Source organism: Melanostigma gelatinosum (genome assembly GCF_949748355.1).
Source record: "Melanostigma gelatinosum genome assembly, chromosome: 18".
NCBI lineage: Eukaryota > Metazoa > Chordata > Actinopteri > Perciformes > Zoarcidae > Melanostigma > Melanostigma gelatinosum.
The window spans coordinates 3,682,027-3,709,283 of NC_136651.1; the positions used below are offsets into that span (position 1 = coordinate 3,682,027).

At 43.2% G+C, this 27,257-nt stretch overlaps 3 protein-coding genes across 8 annotated transcripts in view; 2 read left to right on the forward strand and 1 right to left on the reverse strand.

Moving 5' to 3' along the window:
• Nucleotides 1–302: 302 nt before the first annotated feature.
• Nucleotides 303–5,700, reverse strand: sgtb (small glutamine rich tetratricopeptide repeat co-chaperone beta). Its single transcript, XM_079288937.1, has 12 exons — nucleotides 5,578–5,700; nucleotides 4,262–4,376; nucleotides 3,802–3,905; nucleotides 3,351–3,426; nucleotides 2,841–2,940; nucleotides 2,649–2,753; nucleotides 2,415–2,553; nucleotides 2,232–2,294; nucleotides 1,753–1,790; nucleotides 1,577–1,660; nucleotides 1,143–1,263; nucleotides 303–1,039 (listed from the first exon to the last, which is right to left on the reverse strand). The coding sequence occupies exons 2-11, from the start codon at nucleotides 4,359–4,361 to the stop codon at nucleotides 1,152–1,154; spliced, it is 921 nt and encodes a 306-aa protein (XP_079145063.1). The 5' UTR covers nucleotides 4,362–4,376; nucleotides 5,578–5,700; the 3' UTR covers nucleotides 303–1,039; nucleotides 1,143–1,151.
• nln (neurolysin (metallopeptidase M3 family)) lies at nucleotides 5,683–12,875 on the forward strand. Of its 5 annotated transcripts, none has more exons than XM_079288934.1 (13): nucleotides 5,683–5,745; nucleotides 6,275–6,525; nucleotides 6,933–7,081; nucleotides 7,244–7,348; nucleotides 7,553–7,655; nucleotides 7,742–7,902; nucleotides 8,735–8,870; nucleotides 9,420–9,786; nucleotides 10,709–10,910; nucleotides 10,998–11,184; nucleotides 11,257–11,385; nucleotides 11,587–11,723; nucleotides 11,815–12,875. In XM_079288934.1, the coding sequence occupies exons 2-13, from the start codon at nucleotides 6,297–6,299 to the stop codon at nucleotides 11,965–11,967; spliced, it is 2,058 nt and encodes a 685-aa protein (XP_079145060.1). In that variant the 5' UTR covers nucleotides 5,683–5,745; nucleotides 6,275–6,296; the 3' UTR covers nucleotides 11,968–12,875. The 5 variants fall into 5 exon arrangements, with proteins under 5 accessions (XP_079145060.1, XP_079145058.1, XP_079145061.1 ...); XM_079288932.1 differs by having other exon boundaries at nucleotides 5,703–5,850; XM_079288935.1 differs by having other exon boundaries at nucleotides 5,717–5,745; nucleotides 6,078–6,525.
• A 199-nt stretch (nucleotides 12,876–13,074) lies between these two features.
• The window catches only part of erbin (erbb2 interacting protein), a 42,127-nt gene continuing 27,944 nt past the window's right edge, over nucleotides 13,075–27,257 (forward strand). For both annotated transcript variants that reach the window (XM_079289818.1, XM_079289819.1), the window contains exons 1-2: nucleotides 13,075–13,654; nucleotides 22,511–22,585. The gene's annotated coding sequence lies outside the window, so the exon portion shown is untranslated. The remainder of the gene's footprint in view (nucleotides 13,655–22,510; nucleotides 22,586–27,257) is intronic.

The following is a 27,257-nucleotide window of genomic DNA, read 5'->3' on the forward strand; positions in this document are numbered from 1 at the left end:
ATTTCCTCAGAAGTAGGAATTGGTGGCGTTCCCCTTTAAAGTGTGAGCCTGCTCAATTGATTTTATTGGATGACGGGTAGATCTTGGACTCAAACTGATCCTCACCTGTTATTTAAAGATAGTATTTAACACAAAGGACGTCACACTTCTTTCATGTAATGACAGAAAAGAACAAATCCAAGCGTGAGTGTGACAGTTCAGTTGCAAGATATTTATTCACAAGTTTTAGACAAAACGTGCCCTAGCATACCTATTTGTTTCCATAAAGCATCTGATCTCAAATACCAGATTTAAGAGCATGCAAAATGAACAATCTGTATACTCTGTCACGAGTTAATCAACAATTAAATATGCTTAAAGGGGAGATGTTTACTTTTTTTCTAAAGTGCAATAACAACATAATGCAGGCCGCAAACACTGCTATACAATGACACAGTTGTCTTAATCAAAAGTTGAGCAGTACTCAATGAAAAGCAGTGATGGGAGGTTCCCAACAAACAAGTATTATAACACACGTATTCTGTCTACAAAAATAATATTCAACAAGATGCGATATAAATCTGACGTGTTCCGGTTACTGTATCAGAAAAAGCTGAGATGTTCCCTGCAATGCTGTAAAAGTACATTCCTCCCTCACCCTCTTCAGTGCCATGACTGGACAGAAGGATCCTTAACTTGAGACATGGCGAGGACAGTATTTCCAGCACATATAAAACACGATCTCTGCAGAAATGTAAAAGCGCTGAAGAAATAATTGACTCATGTTCCCTCAGTAGGTGGAATGACTTCTTGGCTCTTTTTACAATTTGGTGTTTATGATGTGTTTTGCCCTACATGTGTGGGATGCTTCATTTCATGGGCCAGTCTCTCTAGGCCTTCATCTCTCCGACCCCGGAGTCTTTAGTCACAGTAAAGTGCCTTCGACCCCATCCTTGTCTCTTCATTCCAGCTATGCCGGGGATTTGATTTCAAGAAATGGGTGTGGAGATTGTAATCGCGCCGTATGGTTGCCCTTCCGTGGAAAACAAAACCCGAGGGACTGAAATAAAAAATAATGAATGTTAATGATGCAAATATATTCTTTTTTTTTTTTTAATTCAACATCAGCTGTGGTTTTTGGTTTTAAATTAAAAAAGAAAGACCTGAGGAGATCATGAGTGCTCCTCGGCGCTGCCGCTGAAAGAGCGGCTCCGGATGTGGTTCCTCAGCTGCTCGATGAGCTCTGGGTTCTGCTGCTGGATCTGCTGGGCAAACTGTTGTCCCCTGACGGAGAGATGACAGAACTGTGTTTACAAAAATCTCACGCAAAGAAAGATGAGAAAACGCCTGCTGGGGTGAATAGAACACGAGGGATTGACCCCGAATCAAGTTTCTTTCCACTTGATGCAGGAATTGTCAGCAGGAAGTGTTTTTTTTGTCCCTTTTTATATTACCCTACACACCTGATCACTATAAACTTCCCAACATGTTGAATTACTCCCTTAATATCATATATTTAAACATGTACAGCACATATGAAACTCTCTATAATCAAGCAGTCATTTAATCCATTTCATGAAGAGTTGATTGTACTTACGCTTCAATTAAGCTGGAAATGTCTGACAGTCCACCCACTCCTGCTGCTGGACCCCCGACTGCATTGGACATCATTCCTGACATACTGACCGCACAGTGACACGGTGACGGTGAGTCAAAGAATGTTTTCAAACGTACACTTCACTCTCAATGCAGTCAATTACTTTTCACACTCACAGCTGTTGAACTTGTTGGTTCTGCATCACGCTCGCGGCCTGTAAACACAAATCCGAGCTTTAATCCACTGTGTCTCTCACACATGTATGAACAGGACGATTCATTTCTGATCACGTTGGCAATTTTGTGAGAAAAACAATCACACACATCTGATTTAGATGCGTGTCTTGTGATTTTAGGCATGCTTGCAGGAGCGTTCTTGGCTTGGCAGACGTTCCCATGTGTCAATCGTTGAACGAGTCAGGACTCTCGGGGGCCCGGACATGGCCCTTTCCACGAGACAATAACTCGGGTGGCTAACGGGCTAACTGTCACTCATGGGACTAATTAGGGAAAGTATCTGGTCTAACCTTAGCAGCGACAAAACAAGCATACGACAGCTGTGTGTCAGCAGTAACCTTTATGACACAGCCAGGCTCTTTATGTACGGTGCATACATATGCATATATACATATATATATATTAGGACCCGTGCCTACCATGCTGATGAATGCGGGGTTGTTGATTAAACTAGCCATGTCGAATCCCAACCCAGCAGCAATCTGTGGGACACATTCACAGACAAAGGTAAAATAGACATTGCTCTCTATTATATGTGAGCTTTAATAGGATATTATATATTAATACATCACATAATAATAAGGAAAATACAGTCAACGTACCGGGCTGGTTGCTTCTTTCTGCTTCTGCTCTGCAATCTTCAGGTTGGATTTGTAGGTCTCGTTCTCGGGGTCTAACACCAGAGCTTTCTTGAAGTAGGTAATTGCCTCCGGATACTTGTTCATGGCTGTCAAAGCCAAACTGGAGCCCCACATTGAAAAGGACACGCATCATTTTTGACACACCGTGAAATATTATGGGGCAGATTTCAGTTGAAAAAACCCGACAGAACTCACCCCATCCTGCCATACGCTTTGCTGTAGGTGGGATCGATCCCAATGGCTCTTTCGCAGTCAACAGTTGCCTCCGTGTAATTCGCCAGTTTACTGTGAGCTGCAGCCCTGCAGAGTGTTAAAGTCAGACCCCAGGCTTACCTTCATCACTGGCTGACATTAAATGACGTCAACATGGCATCCTGCTGTAAATACCTGTTACAGTAGTACACAGCGTTTCTCAGGTCCAGGTCAATGGCCTTTGTGTAGCACTCCACTGCACATCTGTAGTTCTCCTCCTTCATGTGATTGTTCCCTACAAATAACATGTTGGAATGTTCACAGAGTTTACACATAGAAAGACATAGAAGTAGCTTTTATCATCCTAAAAATCTTCATCCTTTTAATCACTGATGAACCTTTGCGTAGTTTCAGATCCTCGGTCAGCGGTCTTCTTATCGCTCCCTAAATCCAGGCTGAAAACTAAAAGGGGCGGAGCTTTTGCGATGCCCAAAGAAATGAGTTCTTTGGTCCGTGTCAGTGTCTTCTTTTAGGTCTCCTCTAATAACAAGCTTATCCTGATTGCTACCTGAGCTGTCTGTTTAGTTAGATTTGAATCCAACAGTCTGAGTACAAGCGCTTCATGGTGCTACAAGGGATGTTACAGAGGGAACAGGTATCAGACTTAATCAGATTAGAGTTAGAATTAAGGAGTTTTAACATTACCTTCATTCTTGAGTTGCTCTGCTCGTTCGGTGTCTTCCGGGGACGGGGAGGTCTCTGGTATGGTAATGTTGTCATTCTAAGTAAGTGCAAAATACAAGAATCATGAAGTGCAATGATCATTATAAACAAAGCGTTGTTGTTGTGGTGGACACTTTGACGTGACAGAAGGAAAAGCACAGGTGCAACTCATTTAATTAAGGATGATATATAGGCGTGCCAATAACCAATGCCAGTCAGGCACTGGCTCACCTTAAAGTAAGATACAGTGATACAGCAATGTTATCTACAAGTCAAAATGTCTGCCATGAGAACAGTGTGTAGTGCTGACTGTGGATAACGCAACATTCATTTATCGTCCTCCTGATGCTGTACAAGCTGAGTTAATACGTTCATGAGCGCCGTCCATGATGAGAATGTTGAAGCAGGGAACCGTGGACTGTGCAGTACCCACCTTCAGCAGGGAGTTGAGGAATATCTCCGTCAGAGGCTGTGGCACAGCGAGGTGGCAGTCACTGGAGCTGATCTTAAAGGTTGTCTCCAAACACTGTACGGCAACTGCAGTGACAGGATGACGTCGGCGATATGAATTACATTTATTCGATTTTTAAGGTAGCAGCCAAACAACTGGTCGTGGAGTCAACAGTATTATTGTGGTGAGTCAGAGCTTGGCTGCACATTCAGAGTGAGAAATCAAAGTCCTGTTCGAACAGAATGAAACACGCCACCGCACATACTGCACGTCGTACCCTAATCCCTCGTCAACTGTGGTTCTTTTTGATGATAAAACCTGCTCCTGTTTATTCTCTCTTCATCGGTATAGTGAGATAAGAACATATGCATATTATACGCTGACTCGGACAGAACAAGTGTCCCATATTTGTAAAGCACAAGTGCTCAGTGAGTTGACCTACCTTCGAGGCTCTCCTGCTCGTCAGAATTCAAAGCACCGCAATGTGTTTGATCTCGTAGGAACTGCACAATAGAGAATGCCAGACGCTTCTCCACTGCCATTTTACCTCCAATCTGCTGCACGCACACAGGACGTCGTTTGGAGCGAAACAGAAAGGCACCCACACAAAAAAATGACTGTATTATTCATAGGGTGACACTTTAGATAAGGGTGTACAACCTCAAGTAATGCATAACTAATACATGACAACAACAGTGTTATGAGTGGCTGCTATCAAAAAAGTATCAAGTCCCTATGAGTCTTTTGTGATTAGTTTGCACTTAATGGGTCATCAATAAATACATACATTTATTTACATGTTACCAAACTAGCCGGATCATATCTACAGAGAAAGGGACATGCATTTGGGTGAATGAGATGAAATCAAAGTGAAGAAAAAATATTTTGGTACTGATTAATATGATTATTATATTTATTCATGAACTGTTTAAACTCTGTTCATCTGCTTCATCAGGACTGCGTGGATGTTCGAGCTGTTCGATGTTTCAAAGCAGCCTATTCATCCAGCCATGTTATTATTCTATTATATCCAACAAATACTGAAAGGATGCTGGTGTGCATCTGGTTCTTGTTTCCAAGACAACTCACAGGAGGATGAAAGCAAAATGATTCTTGTTTATACCAAAAAAATAATAATTACATCAACATTTAAAAGCTGGATGTTGCAATCTGTTATTTTCTCTCTGTCTGACTGACCAAATCAGTTCCAGACATGTTTGTATCAGCAGGGGCGAAGAAGGCCAGCCCACTGGATTGATATGGAGAAGATGATTTACAGATACAAACACTGCCTTAAATAACCATCACGTGCTGATGCCTTTCGTGGTTGCGTTCATTTTGGGTCCGGCCACCACAGCCACTCCTCCCTCAGTGAGTGTTGACACACGTAAACGCAGTGATGCAGAAGCTGTGATGTAATACCATAATGGGAGACGATATGTAGATCCACACAGGCATTATAATTTAAAAAAATATATATATGCAATGCATTCAAGGAAATCCCACTAATGACGCTGGTAGTAGTTTGTCATATATTAAAGCGTGTCTGGAAAAACAAGGCTCGCGCGCTGTGCAGCTCGTGTGATGCTGGCTAAAACCATCACAACCCTCTGTCAACGCGGCTGCAAAACAGGCGCGAGGAGAGGAAAGAAAGGTCGACCTCATATACCCCCCCATCCAACCTTCAAACACCAGCAAGCCCATTTATAAATAACATTGTGTCAAAGGATGCTATTCAGTGTCCCCCCGCCCACCTACCTGAGCTCTTTTCCAGCTGTCTGCTGCTACGGCGTCATGAGGACTTGTGTCGGATTCGAGCTTCCTCTGCGCCTGCGCCTTAAAAGCGGAAATAAGAAGCGTTTATCCACGATTGTGGTGGAGAGGGGAGACCGCTGCTCGAGGCTGTACTGTTCGGACTGAGCCACAGTAAGAGCAGAAGGAGGTGTTGTTGGCTGTTGTGCACGGAAAGAAACCGCATGAAACCGCTGACATGTGTGCGCTGAGAGCTGTAGTCTGCAGAGCGCTTTGCAGGTATACTTCAGGATGTTTCGTGCGCCTTGTTGCATTGAACGATCTTCATTTTATGATTTCCTGTTTGTTTTATTAGCACCGCTTAGTCATACAAAAAGTATATTGAAATGCTAGCCTCTTGCCCGCACTAAACAAAATAAATCACTGAAATGTTTCTACGTTTTGGCAGCGATTTGCCACAGCTGTTTTACAAATTATTACATGCTTTTATGTTCTTGTTTCTAAAGGCTTGCCATGCCATGAAACTCTACACTAAGTGGAAAGAAGGTCACCACTCACTCAGCATGGAAGAAATGCTGGGCACCTTCAAGTGTGCCCGAGAAGAATGTATTCTTACAGTAGTGCCACCTGTTTAATTCAATCTGAGGCTGCAGTACTGTTCTTAAACGTTGAGGTTACCCGGGGGGTGTCTGATTCTCCACAGCGTCTCCAAACCTCTCCTGAGAATGACCATCCAGAATGGGTGCATGATATCTGCCAGAGACTGCTGCCAGGCAGGGAATAAGATAACTGCACTGAGATGGGACCTGACCCCAGATGACATCCGCACCAGGACAGACGGCCTGATAAACAGAGTGAAGGCGGCCTATGATGACATTGGATCTCTACAGATAGAAACTGTGTCCGTTGAAAACACCCTGAAAGCCTTGGCTCACGCCAAGCTGGATTATGCATGTAAGTGTTACAGAAGTCTGGTGATAGTCTGCATTTTTTTCTTGTCAACAAACGCATAAAAAAGAAAGAAAGAAAGCCAGAGCACGCATTGAGGATTTTATAACGTCCATTGGCTACATTTTCCATCAGCACTGATTGGGCATCCACATGAAAGGTGGGAAACTTTCCCTTTAACTACGGCACCAAATGTGTATTCTTCCGCAGCTGAAAATAGTCCCCAACAGACACACAGTTTGGGTTAAAGGTGCTGAAAATTTAAGGCCAGGTGTAAGTCTCCATGTGATTTGTTGGTAATGAATAACTGTTGAAAAAACATCGGGCTATTTTTCCTGCATACATTTCCCAATGGTACACAAATCCTAGTAACATTCATGGGGCCTTTTTGTTTTCTTTTTCTGTTGCCGTAGCATCGCTCCATGTGCTTGATTTCCCCCAGTACGTTTGTCCTTCTAAGGAGGTTCGGACAGCGAGCACAGAGGCAGACAAGAAGCTGTCTGAGTTTGACGTGGAGATCAGTATGAGGGAAGATGTGTTCAAGCGAATCACAGCCTTGCAGGTATGCCTTACTGTGTCCCAAGGTTGATATGAAAACTGTCAAAAGTGAACCAATGCCAAATAGTATTCTAAGCAGGAGTAGCTGGCCGACATGCATCATAAACACCGTGTAATTAATGAAAGAAGTGTGGTTGTCTGTGTGATTATTATTTTTTTTGAACAGAAAAAGCTCCACGACAACCTTTCACCTGAAGAAAAGCGATTCTTGGACAGACTTGTTACATTAGGCAAGCGGAAAGGACTGCACCTGTCTAAAGATATACAAGAGGTAATCTTATTGTGAAAGCTACTTTACTTTTGACCATTTTTGAAGTCATAACAAAGGCTAGTCTTTTATTTTGAAGTTTGATTATTGGGCTACTCTTGTGTTTACATTTGGACCACAAACTGTAATTTTACAATAATCATGTTACATCCTAGAAAACAAATGTAATGTTGCTCACTCTTTTTTTTTTTTTTTTTCTCTCCCAAGGAAATAAAAATAACCTACAAGCGTATAAGTGAACTCTCCATCGAGTTTAACCAGAATCTGAATGAGGACAACACCTTTCTTGTTTTTTCTGAGCATGAATTGGGTAAGCTTATTCTGCATAAAACTCAGCCTGGTATTATTACATATGCTTTGACGAGTTCACTGACGGTGTTGCCCTCTTCTGTTAAGGTGGGCTAGCTGATAGCTATCTCAATGGACTGGACAAGGCAGCAGATGGGCGGTATATAGTGACACTTGAATATCCCCAGTACTACCCCCTGATGAAGAGGTGTCACATCCCTGAGACCAGGAGGAAGATGGAAGCCGCTTTTCACAGCAGGTGTAAAGAGGTAACTGGAGTCTGATGTTCTGTGTGTCCGACACTTCCCCGAACACAGCGGGATCGGTCTGTTTTTAACTCCAGTTGACGCATGTACACCTGCCGCTTTATCTGGAGGAATACTGTTACTTATACTTATGTTACGTATTTCAAGATTCAAGTTGCCTACTTGCACACAAAGATATCAGATGATGTATGCACGTAATCCAGCGTCACTGTTTGTAATTTGAGCTCATTGATATGAGCTTCACTGTTTACCGTTCACGTTCATACAGCTGTATCAGAGCTGTAATAAATGACTGCCAATGCAAACCACTCTCTTACTGCTGCTGGCACATTAAAAGCATTCAACTGGTCAAACAGGAAGTGGCTTTTATTGTGAAGCAGGAAGCGATCTATTTGACCAGGTGGTTAGCGCTGACCGCTTTTTTGCTGCAGTGGATTACTTGACTAACTGCAGGGAGTAACGGAACAAGAAGGAGCCGCCTCGGGTACGCTGAAGGGGCCCACAGTGGACCGCTTTTCCTCGACCACGATGGAAAATGTCATGAGGTCAAGGAAAGATATGAAGGAGGATTCATGAGGACTTAGGAAAGACAACCACGGTGCTCAGAGAATCGGACTGGGACGGTGGATATTATCTGTATTGTCTCCTTTCTTTCTATTAAAGGATGGTCCAGTGTTCCCTATGCTAAAGGAGATAAGAAAGGAAGCATTGAAGCACTTTTCCTGAGCATTTTCTCATTATATTATACATTTTATGAGAAAAATTATATGTTGTGTAAAATGTTCATATTGCATACATTAGCTGATGTGTTGATATTATTTCTTTTTGTTTTCAGGTAAACACAGCAATCCTTGAAGAGTTGATAGAACTGAAATCAAAGGCCGCAGACTTACTTGGTTACACTTGCCATGCGAACTATGTGCTGGAGATTAACATGGCCAAGAATGCAAGCAAAGTGTCTGACTTTCTAGGTATGACATGGTTCCACTCGGACACACACACACACACACACACACACGTGGCCACATACATGCAACGCGTGTGTAATTTGAGATGAAGGAAAAAATAACTAGAGCGAAATGCTCCACCTCATGCATGTGGTGAATGCTGCACTACGTTCCTGTCATATGTAGTGTACATGCAGTAATATGCAGTAGTGTATATGTAGAAGTATGGCTAATGATCAAGGTCTTATATCACAAAGTGGGAAAAGGTATCGGTATCTTGTCATTTAAGGACAAATCTGTTTAGAAGGGACATAATTGATGATTAAAAAAGGTATAGAAATGAATAGTGGGGGTCCTGATTATGTGATCGGTCCAGAAAACAAATCCTGCTGTATTGTTTCGATTTAAACACATTTCACTTTAGTTTGTAATATGCAAGAAGGGAGTGAGACTCTGTGCTTTAAGTTGAAACATAAAAAAAAGGACCGACATTTCATTATGCGACAAAACACAGTCTACATATCTGAGCTGTGTGTCTTTGGCTGTGAAGACTTCTCTCTCCCCACTTTACAGACACGTTCTATGAAACACTGAAGCCCATTGGAATCAAGGAGAGGAAATACATTCTTGCGCTGAAGAAGCGGGAGTGCTTGATGAAGGGCTACCCGTTTGATGCACAGATCAATGCCTGGGACTTGCCCTACTACATGAATCAAGTGGAGCAGTGCAAGTTTGCTGTGAACAAGGACAAACTGATTGAGTATTTCCCGCTTGACGTGGTGACGGAAGGACTGTTGGGCATCTACCAGGAGCTGCTGGGTCTCACGTACACGGAGGTGGAACGTGCTCACGTGTGGCACGAAAATGTCAAGCTTTATTCAGCCCAGGACACTGAGACAGGAGAGGAGATCGGCCAGTTCTACCTGGACCTGCATCCAAGGTAGAGAACGGGTCACTTTAGGGCTGCAACGAACAATTGTTTTCATTGGTCATTTTTCTGTTCTTTGTTTTAGAGGTCTTGTTTTTTTCTGACCAACAGAATCCCACAGCTTTTTGTAAAGCTGGAACTCAATCAAAATTGCTGTTTTTGGTTTTGTTTTTTTCCTGAATTTTTTTGTCAATCAATTAAGTGAAGACACTAATGGGAAATGCATGTTTAGATATGCAAATTATGTGTTATCTTCTCAAATATGTGATGATTTACATACATTTTCAGAACAGAAATCTGAACTTTGCATACAGCCAGGTTAAACAAAATCTTGTTTCAGTGTGTTGGCATATCGGAGTCAAAGGTCTCTCAAAGGGCTTTCTTTTTTATTTCTCCCAAAATTGGAAAATGTGTCGATATAGATTTAAAAAAATAAAACTATTTTCACCATGTTTTTAAGGAATAAGACGTTTTATAGATCAGGTTATGAATGACTTATGAACAAACCCTTCTGTAATAACCTTTAGAATAGAGATGGGAATGAAACTGAACAAAGTTGGATGTATGTAAGTGCTGCTGAAGTGGAGATTTGTCTGAGAAACGACACATTTAGAGCAATCAACCTAAAGATATGTATTGTAAGATGACATTTTTCAAAACACTACTGGGAAATGGGGGAAAGAATGTAACTCATAGATATTGCCTGGAAACTTCCCCAGTTCATTACTTACATTAAGACAATTTTGAAGTTTTGAAAGAACGTGTGTCATGAAAGCAAAAATGGCCAAAATTGACTGGTGACAAATAAATTGCAGATGTTTCCTTGGGTTTCTCCCTTTTAATAGATTCATTAGTTTATCCACCATCAGTCCTTGATCTTTGTAATATAATTTCAGCCTGGCCGTGTGACATTTGCGAGCTTATCTTCCACCAGGGAAGGAAAGTACGGCCATGCCGCCTGCTTCGGGCTCCAGCCCGGCTGCAGAGGACCTGATGGAAAACGCCGGCTTCCGGTGGCGGCTATGGTGGCTAACTTCACCAAGCCCAGAAAAGGTTGTCCATCTCTCCTCCAACACCATGAAGTGGAGACTTACTTTCACGAGTTTGGTCATGTTATGCACGAGCTCTGTTCCAAGGTAGGCCATCAGCAGTTTCATTGTATTTGCGTGTCTGTATATCGATTTAGAACGATGGAGCGTGACCTTTTCCTGCGTTGGTGGCAGACCACTTTCTCAGAATTCAGTGGAACCCTGGTGGAGACGGACTTTGTGGAGGTGCCTTCTCAGATGCTTGAGAACTGGGTTTGGGAGAAGGAGCCTCTGAGGAGGATGTCTCGCCACTACAAGGACGGCACCCCGATCCCAGACGATCTGCTCGACAAACTGATCGCATCCAGAGTCGCCAACACTGGTCAGACAAACAAACATCTAACCATAGAATATATACAGAATTCAAGAGTGCTGACGTGTTTATCCTCTACAGGACTGATGAACCTGCGTCAGGTCGTCCTCGGTAAAGTGGACCAGTCGCTACACACCAGCCGGCGTGCAGACACAGCTGAGGTGTTTGCAAATCACTACCGCGACATCCTGGGTGTTCCTGCTACACCAGGTTGGTTGTAACGTCAGTATGTGATGAGAATTGAGAGTATTTTATTTAATCCTCTCCCATGAGGGCGGAAAAAAAATGACACTTTAATGTTGAAATATAATATTAATTCATTTTCCATACCTTTTTGTGTTTTTTGGAACGTGTTAATAGGCTCATAACAAAGACCATTTTGATGTGATGATAAAGAACTTCTTTCTGCAGGTACCAACATGACAGCCAGTTTCAGCCACTTGGTTGGAGGATATGATGCTCAGTACTATAGCTACCTGTGGAGTGAAGTCTACTCCATGGACATCTTCTTCAGTCGTTTTAAAAAGGAAGGCGTTATGAATCCAAAGGTGGGTGTGACTATTGTTATACACATGTATAAATATACCTATAAACGTGTACGCATACAGCTCATTGTTTGTGGAAAATGTCTTTTATCAGGTTGGAAAAGAGTACAGAAGGGTGATTCTGGAGGCCGGGGGCTCGATGGATGGCATGGACATGCTGAAGACCTTCCTCGGACGTGGCCCCTGTCAGGATGCCTTCTTTCAGTGCAAAGGACTGATTCAGTCACAGGAAACACAGACGCTGTAATTTCATACGTTCTTTAATAAGAGTATTTGTGTCAAAGCAATGTATCATTTTGTATTTCCTGGATGCAAGTCCACATCAGTAGAAAACATGTGACTTTGTTTGAGTCCTTCGACTTGATTTCTACCTGGTGACATTTGTTCAACTGTGCGGTGGATCATGAAGGGTCCTCATGATAACGTGCATTATTTACCTGATTCAGAGCAGACATTTAACCGGTCACAGTGACAAACGCACAGGGGGTTCTTATTAAAACATTAAAAACGACTTTATTCTATTTGAGTGTCCCAGTAAGCCGCGACGACGGCAATGAACAATACTGTGACCCTGAGAACCAAGCAGCTCAATGGAATTCATCCAGCATGAATTTCATGATTTACACCTTCACTTTGTGAGAATGTCTTCTTGTGAAAAAAGGCCTGGTGGTGAATGATCAGCTGCAAGTGATCTGCAATGTACAAATGACATTACATTTGTATTCATGTTACTAAATATGTACATGTATTTACAGATGTAGACGTGTAGTGATAGGAAGCTATGTCAAAGCTACAGAAAGATTTGAAAATGTGAAACGCATGAAGAGGATCTTAAAAATGTTTTACGGCAAGATTGTGAGGAAATGTCTCCAGCACTGGATTAAGAAAACATTATTTCGGCAAATTCAAATTTCCATGCAAGAAATAGTTATATCCTATACACCAGGGGGCGCCACGTGATAGCAAATGTTGGTATGTGAGTTTTAACATAAGACAGAAACATGTATGTTATCGTAACGCCTTCTATGCTGTAAAATGACTATTTCCTATGAATTAAAACCATGTACTTTTGGCTGCCATGAAGACTTACACTGTTGAAAATGATATAAACGCCTTTTCTGTACACATGTAGATTGCTTGAATAAAATGTCTTATCTTTGCCTACTTCCAGTCTGTGTGATGAATACCGATCCGTGACCTAATCAGAGGGAAAGGAAATCGATCGAGGGCGATACTTCGAAGTGTTCGTGCGAGACACTGAACGCATCATCTTCTGGGTGGCTCGGTGGAAGCGAGAGAAGGCGACTTCTGGTGGCCAGCCTACTCCTCCATGCAGGCGCAGAGGTCGCAGGGAAGAGAAACCCACCGCTCCATGTTGCTCTCAGACAGCCTCGATGTAGCGTCGGACGACTCCTGAAAAAGCTGCTCGATTGAAAGGAAAGAAAAAAAACGGAAATTATGACTGAAAACATCTGGGTGCGGCACACTTTTAGATGAAAAGGTTTCGCTCTGTCGGAGGTCGTTGGCATTTTTTGCCTTTTTGTATTTCCTTGCTGTGAATGTCGTGGACATTTTGGATTTTTTTTTTTAATGCTTTGTGTCATTAAGTCTTAACCAAATTAAGGAGCGTTTTTTCCCCTTTCGCCGTCAGTTGGTTTGAGTAAAGTAAATACTTTCGATCGTGGGGACGACGACGTTGAACAACTTGAGAACGGTTTGCTGAGGAGGAGAATTGTGCGGAATGGGCCAGCTTTGACTTGCTCTTTAAGGGGGGCAACGTTAGCTCGCTGCTAACACACTAGCGAACCCGTGTTGAACTCAAGCAAAGCTGTGCAGCTAATGCCCACTTCTCGACATATATATTTTAGGATAGTAGCACCCTGCCCCACTACCTGGACACCACTGACTGAGACGCTGACTCGACAGTAATCCAGGTAAGTCTCTTTGTTTGCGCAATTTACCGCTGCTGTCTGTGGGGCCCCACACAGCATGCTAGCATCGATGCTAGCTGCGTAGCGCCGAGGTCCCATTCTGACGCTGTCCCGACTTGAGTCTTGCATTAATTCAGTGCATTTTTTTAAACATAAATCTTAACGATAAAGCCTTTTTTCCTGCACTGTACCCGTGTGTTAAGTGTTGTGTCCACATTGAACCTCAACAAGAGATTTACGCAGCTGTCTGTGTTTTCGGTCAACAGCTGTACGGTACATGGCTGCCCATTCCCAATGTTGCTTGACTACCAGTTTATCGATTCTCTAGAATATCCTGTATAACGCAGCCGGGTACAATTAAAAGCCAATAACCTGGGGCTATTTTACTTTTTACTGACGTCAACAACATCATAATGCAACAGCTGCAACAACAACAGCAGCAGCAGCCGCATCTTTTGTTGCGGAGCACCTTCAGCAGCGCATCGACGCACGAGAGATTAGTCTTCTGTACGGTCAACAAATCGCCGTTTTCGTTTTCTCACCACTTCACTAATCAGATTACGACCCCCCCCCCCCCCCCCCACACATTTAACTCCAATGTAATTTAATCCTTTTAAGATTTGTAAGTGGATGCGGAGTTAATCTCTAGGTTTGATTTCGGGGAATTCCTGCAGGTCCATCCACGGACCTCCACTTTCTTTATTTATGTGTTTTATTACACTGAATGGGAATGCTGTCAACATCAACAAACATCAGGAAATCATGGAGTAATTCACGTTCAGGGGAAAATAACAACAAGCCTGCAGGTTATGATGTATATCTGTGGTTTTAATGCACCAATGACAGCTTGCAATGTCGGTTATGGACCATAACCGCTCAGACTGTAAACACAGTTGGACATATTTATGCATCCTTGAAAGTGGAGGCCCGCTTCATGTTCCCACAGACAGCATATTGCACGTTAAGATACAAACTGCAGCTATTTCATACATTAGGTAGATGATTGTTCTTTGGCCTGCTTGCTGAAACACAGAGAATGTTTCTCCTGCGTTGTCATCGAGTAAAGCAGATCCGGTCTACGATAAGCCGTCAAAGGCCGTCCCTGCTGTTGTATCGTGTAAACAAAGGCTGGGTCGTATCAGCTGACAACGTTGTGGGCCCACAATCTGAGAGCTGATGGCCAGATGTTTGTAGATGATTATCTTCTGGGCCTCAAGAGTTTGGGGTGAAGTCTTCAATCAGGATAATACAGTTCTTCTGCCCTCCTCTCCTCTGATTACATGCGAGACTGATCTTCAATATCATACACTGCATAAATCACAGAAGCATGCACACAGTTTCCATTGAATTGATCAAGTTCCTCATATGATCATTTACAACAGACCTTATCTGGACTGGAAGATAAGGCTCGCTCTAACAGAGGCCCTCTACTGCACTGCTCTTTTTCTCACACTAGTGCCAAAATGTTCTTGATACAGTCCGTTGTGCCACTCGGAGATGGAAATCGACCTTCAACAAAAGCGACGAAGCCATGTTTCCTTATCTTTATTACAACAAATGTTGCCCTGGCTCCATAATGGTTAATCCAAAGCCCATAATGCTTTCGTGGGGATGTTTGTTTTCCCCATATCTCTAAATCATTCTTTGAGGCTGAGAAATAACACTCTTGAAGGATTAGGCATTGCAATGGTCAACCAGGTTGAAACCATGTTTTCCTGAACAAGCCTCAAACGGCTCTAAACTCAGCCTGGTTTTCCTCTGAGGCAACACTTTTAAAAGCCGAATGAAGTGGTATCTGTGTGTCAAAGGTGATGTAATTCCTGTTGAAGAGGGACATTGTGAGTGATCATCCTGAACTGTGAGCCAATGGGATATCAGAGTTTGGGCTGTGTGATTTCATAAGACGGTCAGAGGGCGGAATTCCTTTTAAAAATGGTATCAAATTTCCTTTTCTATCCCCGGTGTTTGTGCTGAATGCATTGTGTGCGTTTGACATTTTATATCCGATAGGGAAGCTTTTTTTTCTTCTTTCTTCTACATCTTCTTTCACAGTGCGGCTTGTGTGACCATATAAGTGCACGTTTCCTCTCCCAAGTTCAGCAAGTCTAGCCTTGAATCTGCAGTTGTCCTGAAAAAGAAAGCGAAACAATGCTCGAGCAATGTGTCAACAATGAAGCTGTTGACGTGAAATAATGAACACGTGGGGTTAACACCAAATGCTCATGTGGCATTGTTGACTTGTCTCAGTTGATGGCGTGTAGATAGTGAGGAAACCTGTGAGCCGGTGTACCCATGGCACAGTTAAGCTGTCGTCGGATGAAGTCTCTCCCAAAGCAAACTGACGATAGTCTTGAATGGATGAATGCATTCGTGTTTCTTTGTTGTTGGTGTTCTTTTTTTAAAAGACGTTTGGCAAGTTGTGTGACTTCGGTTTTGTTGTGTGTAAGCAGCTGTTAGCAGGTGCACGCAGAGCGAGCTGTTGCATGTGTTTATTTTCCTTTCAATTATATATTCTATGCTAATGATCCTTACAGAGCTGAAAGAATGAGTCCCTAAAGTCAGTAACTTGAACTATTTTGATCTTGATCCTTGCTGCTGTTTGTCATGTGTGATGGTGAATGAAATATCTTTCGGTTTTGGACTGTTGACCAAAACAAGTGGTTTTAACACCCTGGGCCTCAGACAACTGTGACGTGTGTTTTCACGATGTTGTGGCTGTTTTATAGCCCAAAGATTCACAAAGATGATCAGCAGAACGGTCGATGGTGTAAATGATCTTTTGGTGCAGGTCTGAAATGGATTTTTTTTTTTCTAAATGAGCAAACTAAACATCACTCACACTCATTGTAAGCTCCTCCATTGACAGAACAATTTGAGGATGGATTGTACCAGTGAATTGTAACGGGGCGTTGTGTTTTCTATTAACACCACCAATAAATCCTCAACATGTGTGGAGCAATGAGTCATCGTAGAGATTGGGGACACGTGTGCTCTACTGGAAACACTGTGACAAACGTATTCGCCCAATTTCAACATAACTCGGATGAAGCCAGTTGGAGGTCCACCCATGTAATTAATTTCAATGATTTAAAGTTCTTGGCATCGGCGGCTCCTTTGTTGTCATTTCAAACTCCCCAGAAACCTCTGCAGCAGTGGTGTGGAACTCATTTTAGTTGGTGGGCCACATACAGTTTGATCTTGAGTGGACCAGACTCGTAAAACCACTGCATTATAACCTCTCAATAACAAAATCTCCAAAAAACAGATGGCTGTTTCCTCAAACCTGTCCACTATTTATCTTCTCAGTTCTTGCAAGTTCTTTACATTTTTCGCCATGTTGAGTCTTATAATATTATATTCCCTGAGTACTGAAATGTACCGTGAAGACGGTGTTCGCTGGCCTCCTTTCTTCTGTGAAGAAATATGAACGGGTCCATTTTTCTTGGAAAACCCAACAGTCCGTGTCCACTTTACTCCTCAGTAAAGTGGACAAAGACATTTCCCACGGGCGGCTTCTGCATGAACAGAAGCTTACGCCGGACAAAGTTGTGTCATGTAGCCTGTACGTAAGCAGGTGGGATCTATAATCGCGTATCTAGCATAGGACCCCCAGTGAACTAGTGGGGATAGTCCTCCAGTGGGCCGGATCGGGCCCCTTTGGCGGGCCGGATCGGGCCCCTTTGGCGGGCCGGTCTGGCCCTCGGGCTGTATGTTTGACACCCCTGCTCCACACCGTAATGGTCCACAGAAACGTTATCACCTCATTGCTAATAGTGCCCTGTGGCTGGTGTGGCGAAGGCGACTGGCCCTTTTCTCGTCCATGTAGTGATACCTTCCTGCTTCATAAGTTACCGAGAGGAAGACGGGAGCTCGCCGCTTCCATTCCTGCCGTGTTTCACATCCGTTCCAGTTCGGCTTCAAGAAAGAGAGGGTTCAACACGGCGGTGACAGGCTGGCGCTCTGCACACAGTGTCGGTGTTTGATCTGGCGCGTCATCTTTGTTTGAGCTATGAGGTAAAATGCCGTGTTTGTGCATGTGCTCTGACCGGTTTGGGTAGGAAGTGTTTTCTTTTGAGCCTTGCTGCGGCTTTTCCATGACCTCTCTGAATCTCTGCCGAGGCTGCTGATAGCTGTGCGTTTCCTTGAAGCAGGTGAAAGCATGCAGCCGAGTCCAAAACAATGGATGATGTGATTGCAGGCGGTGACTAGAGTTCTGGTCATGTGTTGAAGCAAGGTCATGGGTTTAGACTGCCACCGGAGGAGGAAGACCATTTTTGGTCAAACCAAACCAGGTATTTGTTGTCGTCTTTTCGTGAAGATGTTTGTTTTCCGAGGACCCGCTCAGGTTTTCTGTATGTGCCTCCTGATGATTGCATGGGATCACACTCAGCTGCACAGCTAACTTGATCTGGAGCAGGCTATATTCAGACCAGGGATGGCCCGAGCTGATATTTATAATTCATAGCAGCGTTGCAGTCGCACTGACCTTCCTCAGGCTGTATGAAAAGCACGGACACACACCTCTCGATACCAAATGTGTCGGCCTTTAAAGAGACTGGTTTGTTCTCATTGTTCTTGAGGGTTTGTTTGCTACAATTTCACTATTTTCTTTCTAATGATGCTCCAAATTCTCCTCAAAAACGAAGCTACCCGTAGAGCGTGATTGATTTCTATTTTATTATATTGTATTGAGTCAACACACTTGTGTTGTGGAGATTTTGATTTACGACCTGGTGAAGGTCTGTGGCAATATTTAAACACCACTTTGTTTTTCATTATGATGAATCAGTCGACGGTATGAACCCATGTCTATGGATTTTTTTTTCTTGGTCTGTTGCCCACTTACTATTAAAGCTGGCTTAACAAATAGCAGGTACATTATCTCCACAACTGTAGAAATCAATATTGAATGAATAGTGAGTGCAATGAAGGCTTTTCATTCACCAGATGGAGGGGCCATAGCGTATTTGTGGGGAAATGTACATTTGCATAGTATTTGACATGCTGTTCTATCAGTTTTAACATGCATCTGTGCATCCAGATTCTCCAGAATGATTTTCCTGCTTCTGTGACCCAGTTAGGAGAACATCTATCTCTGCCTCATGCCGTGTCGCTGTTTATCAGCAGATATATATACGTTCATCAAGCCAAATCCTTCTGGTGTCTCCGGGTTGATTCAGACACCACAGAGGAGCGTGATGTGACAGCTCCAGTCTCCCCTCAGTAACGTGTGGAAAATAGAAATGAATTACTGTTATCCAAACAACAAGAATGCAGAAGGATTTATGTAATGGAAGAATTTTGAAAGTCTTTTGAATTACCAAAGAGGAAAGAAAAGTAACCCATGCAAGAAGTGGTCTGTTGTAATGCCTGCTACAGATATGCGTCATAACTCTGCGATGGCGCTGCTTACATACTTGATCGTATGCGCTGAAGGCCGCCGACGCACGACAAGTGGCCTGAGCTTAACTCCAACAATACCTCAGCACACCGTAGATACATCTATAACTCATAAAGAAGACGTGTATGATATCCTGGGTCAGTGCGGTCATCCTCACTGTAAGCAGTGTTCATAATAAACTCTCTATATCTGATTGGATACTCGATATGCAGTTATTCAGTTAGTCTTTTATACGGTTTGATTGAGCTCAGAGCCACCTGGTTCTTCCATATTCATGTTCATTCATGTTCACTGCAGAGGAACATGCAGCCAAGGAAAAGGTGTTTTTTTTTTAGGTTAGTCAGTTTTATGGAAATATTTTGGCGACAAAAAGTACAAGGTTGACCAAAAAGCAGGTCGTTTGTCATCGTCTGGCACAAAAATGGCGTTGACATCTGCTTACACGTCCTACAAATGAACCGAATGTCCCTCCAGTGCGGTCCGTGATGTGTTTGACCGCGTATTGTCCTCTGGCTACCTCCAATTTGCTGACTCATTGTGTTTTGGGTGAAATCACACCTGTGTTCATTTGTAAAAGGATCACCCGAGCTGCTTTCATTTAGTGCCAAACGTGAGCAGCTTGCTGTTAGCTTAGCGTTATAACTGAAATGATATCAAAGCTGGCTCTAATTGGTGGGTTTTGGCCCCCAAAGAATCTCCATATTTGGCTTTCAGCGTGCCGTGATTCAAACCGGCTGCACAGGCTGGTCACCACCTTGTTCACTGGCTCCAACACACCACTGCCTGCTGATGACGTCATGTGACCATCAGCACTTTGAGTATAGCTCTGTTTATATGTGTTTATGACTAGTGCTGGAGTCTCACCCGCTCCCACCTTGCTCCACGAGTATCTCCTTTCAGTGCTGCTGCCTTTAAGCGAACACACCTTTTAACTGCGAGGAACAGTCTTAGTGTTTGACAGCAGTCTGAGACGGAGCCAATCTGATTAAAGTTTACAGTGTTCTCCACAGGGAACGGACCGGCCCGGACGAGGAACAGAGAAACTGGAATTACTGAGACGCAACTGGTCCAGTAATGGAAACTAATGACATTATTGCCAAAGCCAACAAAACAAATGAGCTGTTGTTTGCTCTGCCGATGGCCTCCACCAGTCACACAAAGCCAACCTGTACCTGTAATGTATTTCAATGAAAGTTAACTCCATATGAGACGTACATCATGAGCATGGTTATAGTACGGCATAATTATTATCAATGCATTCGACTGAAGTTAGCCGCTGCTCTGCTGAGACCATGTTGTCTGTTTCGATAGCTAGCACGGGCGTTATTGTTTGGTAAGCCACGAGAGCGAGCCGAGCGCTGCTAAAGGCCATGTCTGACCATTACAGGGCCACTTCTGCTCAATGTCTGTCAACGTGCACGTGATCAACTCCTGATATCGCCGCGTTAATCTGCGGTCGGCTTTTTCCTGCTCCAAACTTATCATATCGGCCTTTCAAAGTCCACTATTGTTCGACGTCTTCTTTGTAAGGTTCTACAGAACATACGACGGGCTTAAAATACCTTTTTGTTCGTCACCTTTAAAAATGCACGCGCCTCACACCTTCCTCGCCACTTCGGCCAAGACGATATCCAACATCCACCGCTTCAAAAGATTTATGAGACTGTGAACATGATGACTTTTTATGTGCTACAATATATATATATATATAGAGTTATTAGAGTTTCTCAGTCAATGTATGAGTTGGCAGCCATACGTGTTTATGTATAACTGAGGATCACGTAAAAGAACATAGCCACTGATCACTATTTGTCTGCCAAACATGCACGTATAGTCATTAGCTTGTTTTATTATTCGTAGCTTTTAAAATCAACGAGAGGTAACGGTTTTCTCATCTTCCATTAGATGCTGGATGCACCGTCACATTGCATCAATACAAAATGCAAATCAGCTACGCCTTTTTAGACGTTAATTATTGATTTACGATTCATTGAATTCCTGAAGCAGAAGCACAAGAATGTAATTCTGGAGGCACTTCCTCATTGATGCAGCGTAAACAAGCTGCAGGTGATTTCCTTCTCCCGCCTCCTGTTGTTTCACAGTACGGCTGCAGCGGCGACTCTGGATAAAAAGGCAAGTAGATGCAAAGGAGGCGAAGACTGTTGGGGTAACTGCAGCGAACCCTTCCCCCAATGCCCACATCCCCAATTTGAAAATTCGTGCACTATTCCAGTGTGTGGCGGAGGGGACTTTTGTCTGGCAAGATTCAGTATCCCAAATAGATGAGATGAGGATAAAGGCGCCCGAGAGGAAGTGGAGCAGAAACTAATGGGTGTCAGTGCAGTCCAATGTGTTTGCAGCTGATTGACAGACCCGATGAATAAGTCAAAATTTCTCCTCCCCTCTCTCTCTTGCCTGTTTTTGATCCCTCCCTCTCCCCGGCTCTGTGGCTCTGTAGCTCTATTGTGCTCGGTGAGGATGGTGGAGAGATGATCCTATCTTTTGTAGCTGCCGGCTCTGTTTGTCTCAGATCAACTGGCAAAGCTAATACTTCTGCAGACATGGACGGACAATCCTCGGCATTGTGCGGCGCTCTGACCAGAGAAGCGAGATTATGCCGGCTTTCTTTGTGCATTACAACGCATGTTGCTCTAATGCTGGAGCAGTACAGTCTTCAGTAGCAACATGAAAACAGCTGGATCATTATTTTATTCCTAATGTGTTTCTATCTGTGCGTGGTGTGTGTCCTCAGGCAGTACCAACTAGGCGGAGCTTCGCTATTTCAGTATCTGCTAAACTTGTTAAATTCCAGCCGCATTCAAGAGCTCTTTGTAGTTCAGGAAGCATTTGCTGACAAATCGCATTTTGTTTGTGGAACATACTGAACATCAGCTGCAAAGCCGAGACCCCCAGCGAGCGTAACTTACCATGAAGGGAGAGAACAAGCTTCTTCTGACCTAAATCTGAGTGCGAATTAACGTGCACCATGGAACATGTCAAGAAATATCTTCCAGCAGCTTCATCTAATCCCATTAGCCAGTCGTCCATCACCACTCAAGGGATCAGACAAATGATCAATGAAATATGTATTGCAACAAACGATAGTCCTCTGCAATTTTGGAACTTTTCATATTTATGTCTGGTGATGTTATTGTGCCACTTTATGCCTGTTTTACATTTGAATAATAAACACAAATTTAAATCTAAAGGCATTTCACAGGACAGTTAATTAGTTGGGCAATGTACGGTGTTGTGTATTGTTGTATGTTAGCATGCAAGTCACCGCTCTATTCCTCACTCATGAAGGGAAACCTGCCATCAAACACCATCGAAGGTTGTCATCTATTAAACTCTATTAGCTTTTAATAAGTTATTGCACGATAATTCCACAATGTGTTCTGCTAGTTGAGGTGCAAGAGGACTTTCAAACCGGTTTGTTGTTTGTCCTTTTTCCTTAGATAAGCAAATTGTCGCGGTTGGATCTATCATCAGTCGTCCACTGGGATCCAGGCGCTTGAGTCCTAAATGACAAGGTATGTAAAGCAGCCCATTAATGTCACGCAGCCTCCTGATATCGGCGATGAGGGGACGAAGGCTAAATCTCTTTATTGTGGCGTTTGTTTTTTTTTGGATTCAGATTTAATTTTCCTTCTCTTGAAGCAAACACGTCTGAACCAATTTTGGTCTCACGGAAGTGATGTATGTCGAACATGAATACAACTGTTAACAAGAAACAACAGGAGGGCCCCACCCTGTTCTCCCGGAGACTTCGTGACGTGATACACCTGACAAACTAGCTCTGTGTGCAATCAGCATCCGATTTCATCTTAAAGGGTGAAGAAGACGAAATACCTCCCGAAGCGTCATCGTTATTTCAGACCGTGTCCCATTGACAAAAGAGTGCAATGCGGTTCAAAACTCAATGCCGATTTGATACAAAATGTCGTCCTTTAACCCCCAACAAATGTTGTGTAATAGACCGAACAATATGTTCAGCAAATCTTTGTGGAACAACAGACGATGGGTTGAGACTGATGTTGCTGTACTGAACAGGGTAGTCCTCCAGATAGCACATTCTCTATGGTACTACTGACAGGAACAGGTTTGAGGATTTGTCTTTGTCTTTGTTTGCTTCCACATTTACTCGTTTGACTGCTTTGCTTCTCCTGTAACTCATAGCTGCTCTGTTTGCATAACTTTCACACTGCTGGGGGCTTTGCATCAACTACATTTGATATTAATCTCTAATTTCCACAATCTTTTTTTCCGTAATCTGGATTTATTTTCATTTTTAATAAATTTACGCCAAATTACATGGGCAGGGAACTATTGATGTGCTGCTACATGACGATTACAAGCTTTCACTATGTAAACAGACTTTCAGCACAGTGATGAATACAGTTTAAGGACCGATACAGACCACCATTCATTCACACATTAGCTGGTAGGGATGGGCGGTATACCGGTTTTATCACCGTCACCAGTGTCACATTTGGCGATGTGGATTTTGCAATACGGCCGTTACTGTGATAGACACACACACACACACACACACACACACAGACGTTTTGGTTGAGTGAACACGGACATATTAGGTTGGCGCAGACAAACCAGGACAAAGTCGATTCAACAGTTGATGAACTACGTCACATGTAGGTCTATACACCTCATTTTCATTCATCTGTTTTTAGAAAAATCTATTCTTAATATGTTCCCTTAGATTGCCACGAGAGTTGACATTGGTAGAATTGTGTTTAAGTGAAGTATGCCTTTTTAATTGTGTGTTGCAGTGATATAATACCGTCACTGGGTTCTCCGGCTTCCTCCCACAGTCCAAAGACATGCGTGTCAGGTTAATTGCCGACTCTAAGTTGCCCGTAGGTGTGAAAGTATTCACCGTCTCACTTAGAGTTTCTACTGAATAGCAACCCCCCCCGCCCTGCAACCCTGAATGGGATAAGTGGTCACGGTTAATGGAGGGATACAGTGGAAGTCATATCGCCCATCCCTAGTGCATGGGGCCTAATTTAACAGTTCATTTGAGTGTGTGTGTGACACCAGTTTACAGAGCGCATGGCTCATTGGAAATCCGCTTTTTGTCCACACTATGAAGATGAACGATGACTTTTTATTTTCATTCTTAGACGAGGACAATTTGTTCCGTGCCGTACTGTTCCTGATTCAACTGTTTATAAGGAGCTGCACTTTTACCTTTCAAGGCCGGTCTCAAAGCGTCCAGGAGCTTTTAGCGTTGGCTGCTGCTTTGCTGTTTTTAAAAAATATATATATTCACAGCACTGCCGTTGCATTCAAGTTGTTCTGCAATGGCGGTCGTGCAAAACGTCACCAAAATGGAGACTTTTTTATCGGTCATTGTGGATATGTAATTGAAACAGATGCCTGTTGTTAATTTGTGCCGTATCATAGTTTACTCCGTCCTAATAATATGCAGCATGACTGGAAGACATTCTATTGTTTTGGCAAGTGGCAAGGAGCTGCTGTCTGCTGACGTAGCATGAGTGCAGTGGGTTGTGGTCAGTAGTGGGTATTGTTTGCATTAAGATAGTTTGGCAACAGAAACTTGTAAATGCATCAGTTTAACCCACCAATTTTGCTATACTGTACCTTTTTTTTTTTTTGAAGCATCTAAATATTTATTTTCATGTGACATCAAGCCGGCAACTTTTCTACCTTTCTTGATTCGTGTTTAACTTTAAACATAAGCTGAAAGCGACGCCATAGACTCCTCCTTTACCCTTGTGGTTATTGTGTCATTGTTAATAAGGGCTAATGTCATTGATCAGGTCTCCTCTTTGCAGAAATGAATCTCATGGGCTCATATTCAACTGGGTCTCATATTTAATTAAGACCTAACCGGCAGGGGGGATGTTTGGGCCGACTATTTATAACCAGCAGGGCTCTCTCCTCCTGTGGCCTGGTTAGCTTTTAATGAGGAAGGAACTGCTCTCCAATAATCCGGCCTTTCCTCTGAAAGACGTCTGACCTAACTGTATTGGTTGAAGTTTTTACTTATTTTTTTAAATGGTATGGACAAAAATCACAGCTGAAATCATCATTTAGATGTGTTTCAAGCATTTAGGCTTGGAGCACATCCAAATGGTTTGCTTGACGCAAACTATCTGAACACTAGTTTCTACACTTTTAGAGGAGGGGGGAAAGTGAAGAAACAGTTCTGCAAACCCTTCTTGCGGGTCAGCAGGAGACCTGTTCTTCTTGTTGCAGCTTGTCACATTGAGTTTTCAGAATAGACGTCTTTGCTGTGGGTTTGTAGCACTCTGTGGGTCCATAAAGAGCTCTCAAACATTGCGACCAGTGTAGAAATGGGACATGAAGTGAGAGAGAGGGAGAGAGAGGGCAGAAATAATGAGTGCTTTGCCAATGAAAGCTGCCAGCTCACGGCTGATGAAGCAGCTAGTTCATTCATCACGGCGGTAACATTATTTCTCCTTCACCTTCTTTGAACCGACGGTGGAATTGACAGTCGTGGTGAGCGTGTCTCACAGGATACCCTGTTGTTGCACGTCTCAGCAGAATTGTCGTCAGTCTTCGTGTTGCCAGGAAGTGGCTTTCAGAGACGCAACAAGGTAGTCCGTCGAAGGCTGTGGTTGTAGTTCTGATCATGACACCGAGCATAATATTTGACCTGCAAATGCACATTGAGGACTCAATTCACCGTGCCTGCATTACTCTGAGTGCGGTGCAGAAATGCCAGGGCTGCTCTACATATTTTCGTCATAGTGACATTTTACTGTCACCAGTGTGCATGAAAGCTCAGAAGATCAACATGCGTATTAATCACCTCGGAGAGGACTGAACCTTTTGGAAGTGGACCGCCTTGTGCCTCCTCCGTCTCTCTCCGGGGGATCCATGACTTCTCCATAACCTGAGAGTTGTGCAGACCAGAACAAACGAAGTGGAAACGGGACCGCATACATTTGCCCAAGGCCCATCTCAAGAAAATAACGTGGGAGTTATTCATTCGGGTAATTACGATGAAGTCATCTCAAAGGGAATCGCACGGATGCCGAACATCTGCAATCGGGCTGAGTGTGCAGAATGTAAAGAGAGAATAAAATGCATCCTATTACAACGTCAATTAGATGTGATGGCGAGATGAAAGGTTGGAATATTTACGCTTCATTTGGGAATATCACCAGTGTGTTTAATAGCTTGTGCTACTTTTTTCAACAACATTAATGTTACACGTGTCGACTTAAACATTATATTTGTATATAGTTGTTTGCTGATATTCCATCTTGTACAGCTGTCATTTTAATTAAGGGAGAAGAGTTTTACGACAGACGGCATGTAGCTGTGCGTCATTGTGTGTGTGTGTGTGTGTGTGTGGGAGGACTGCATCCATAAACGGTGTGTTTACTGTCAATGCAGGCTATTGTAGCTGATGGTGAAACAGACGGTGGCTTCACTGAGCACATATTCTCTTCCTCTGTCAACACTGAGAATTTGAATTCCTTGTTTTTATTTCTAGCATTTCCTCCTGCTCAGCAATATGTTGTACTTTATGATCTGCCCGTTGTGTCGTACTGCACCCATAGAACTGAAACGTATTGTGGTATCAATGGATGTGTTTAGGTTGCATGTAAATGTTTGAATAGATCCGAATCTTCTTTTCATGGTGCGTTCAGTCTGTCACAGCTCACAGTAGAAAATTGGGCAGATGCTGTAAAAGGGCACTCTGTCTTTGTCACAGATCAGATTACTGACCCTCATTTCACAACCAATTCAAAGAAAACAATCATGGTTTTGTTTTCTGGAGTCACGCAAGACCACTGAGACCTAAGAGCTCTGGTGAGAACCAAAACCAGAGGGAAGGTGAAACTGGAATTTCAGGTTCCACTGAGCTGCATGTCCCCCGCGACAGATACTGAGCAACACGGCCGTCTCTATTTCAGCTGTAAGACCAGCCGTCGCTTTCTGTCGCTTGGTCTTAATGTACATGGATCGCTACCTGTGTTTAGTTATCAAGCCCTACTTTGGGGGAGATGCCGGCGTGTTAACCACCAGCTGGGGGCGGGCGATATGGGGAAGATATCACGGTTATTGTCAGGCAAGATCGTGTTGTGATTCTTTATTGTTGGTTTCATTCTCGAATTGAACACTTTAAACATGTATCCGCTACTTTCCCAAAGGTTTTCATGAAAAACTAGATCCTGAATGTGTTTG

Excerpts from the sequence above, each read along its gene's own strand:
- nln (XM_079288932.1), top strand. The coding sequence starts at position 5,810 with ATGTGTGCGCTGAGAGCTGTAGTCTGCAGAGCGCTTTGCAG. Across the intron at positions 6,526-6,932 it reads CGCCAAGCTGGATTATGCAT|CATCGCTCCATGTGCTTGAT; the intron begins GTAAGTGTTACA and ends CTGTTGCCGTAG. Across the intron at positions 11,185-11,256 it reads ATCCAGAGTCGCCAACACTG|GACTGATGAACCTGCGTCAG; the intron begins GTCAGACAAACA and ends TATCCTCTACAG.
- sgtb (XM_079288937.1), bottom strand. The coding sequence starts at position 4,361 with ATGGCAGTGGAGAAGCGTCTGGCATTCTCTATTGTGCAGTTCCTACGA. Across the intron at positions 3,906-4,261 it reads CGAGCAGGAGAGCCTCGAAG|TTGCCGTACAGTGTTTGGAG; the intron begins GTAGGTCAACTC and ends CTGTCACTGCAG. Across the intron at positions 2,941-3,350 it reads AGAGCAACTCAAGAATGAAG|GGAACAATCACATGAAGGAG; the intron begins GTAATGTTAAAA and ends TGTTATTTGTAG.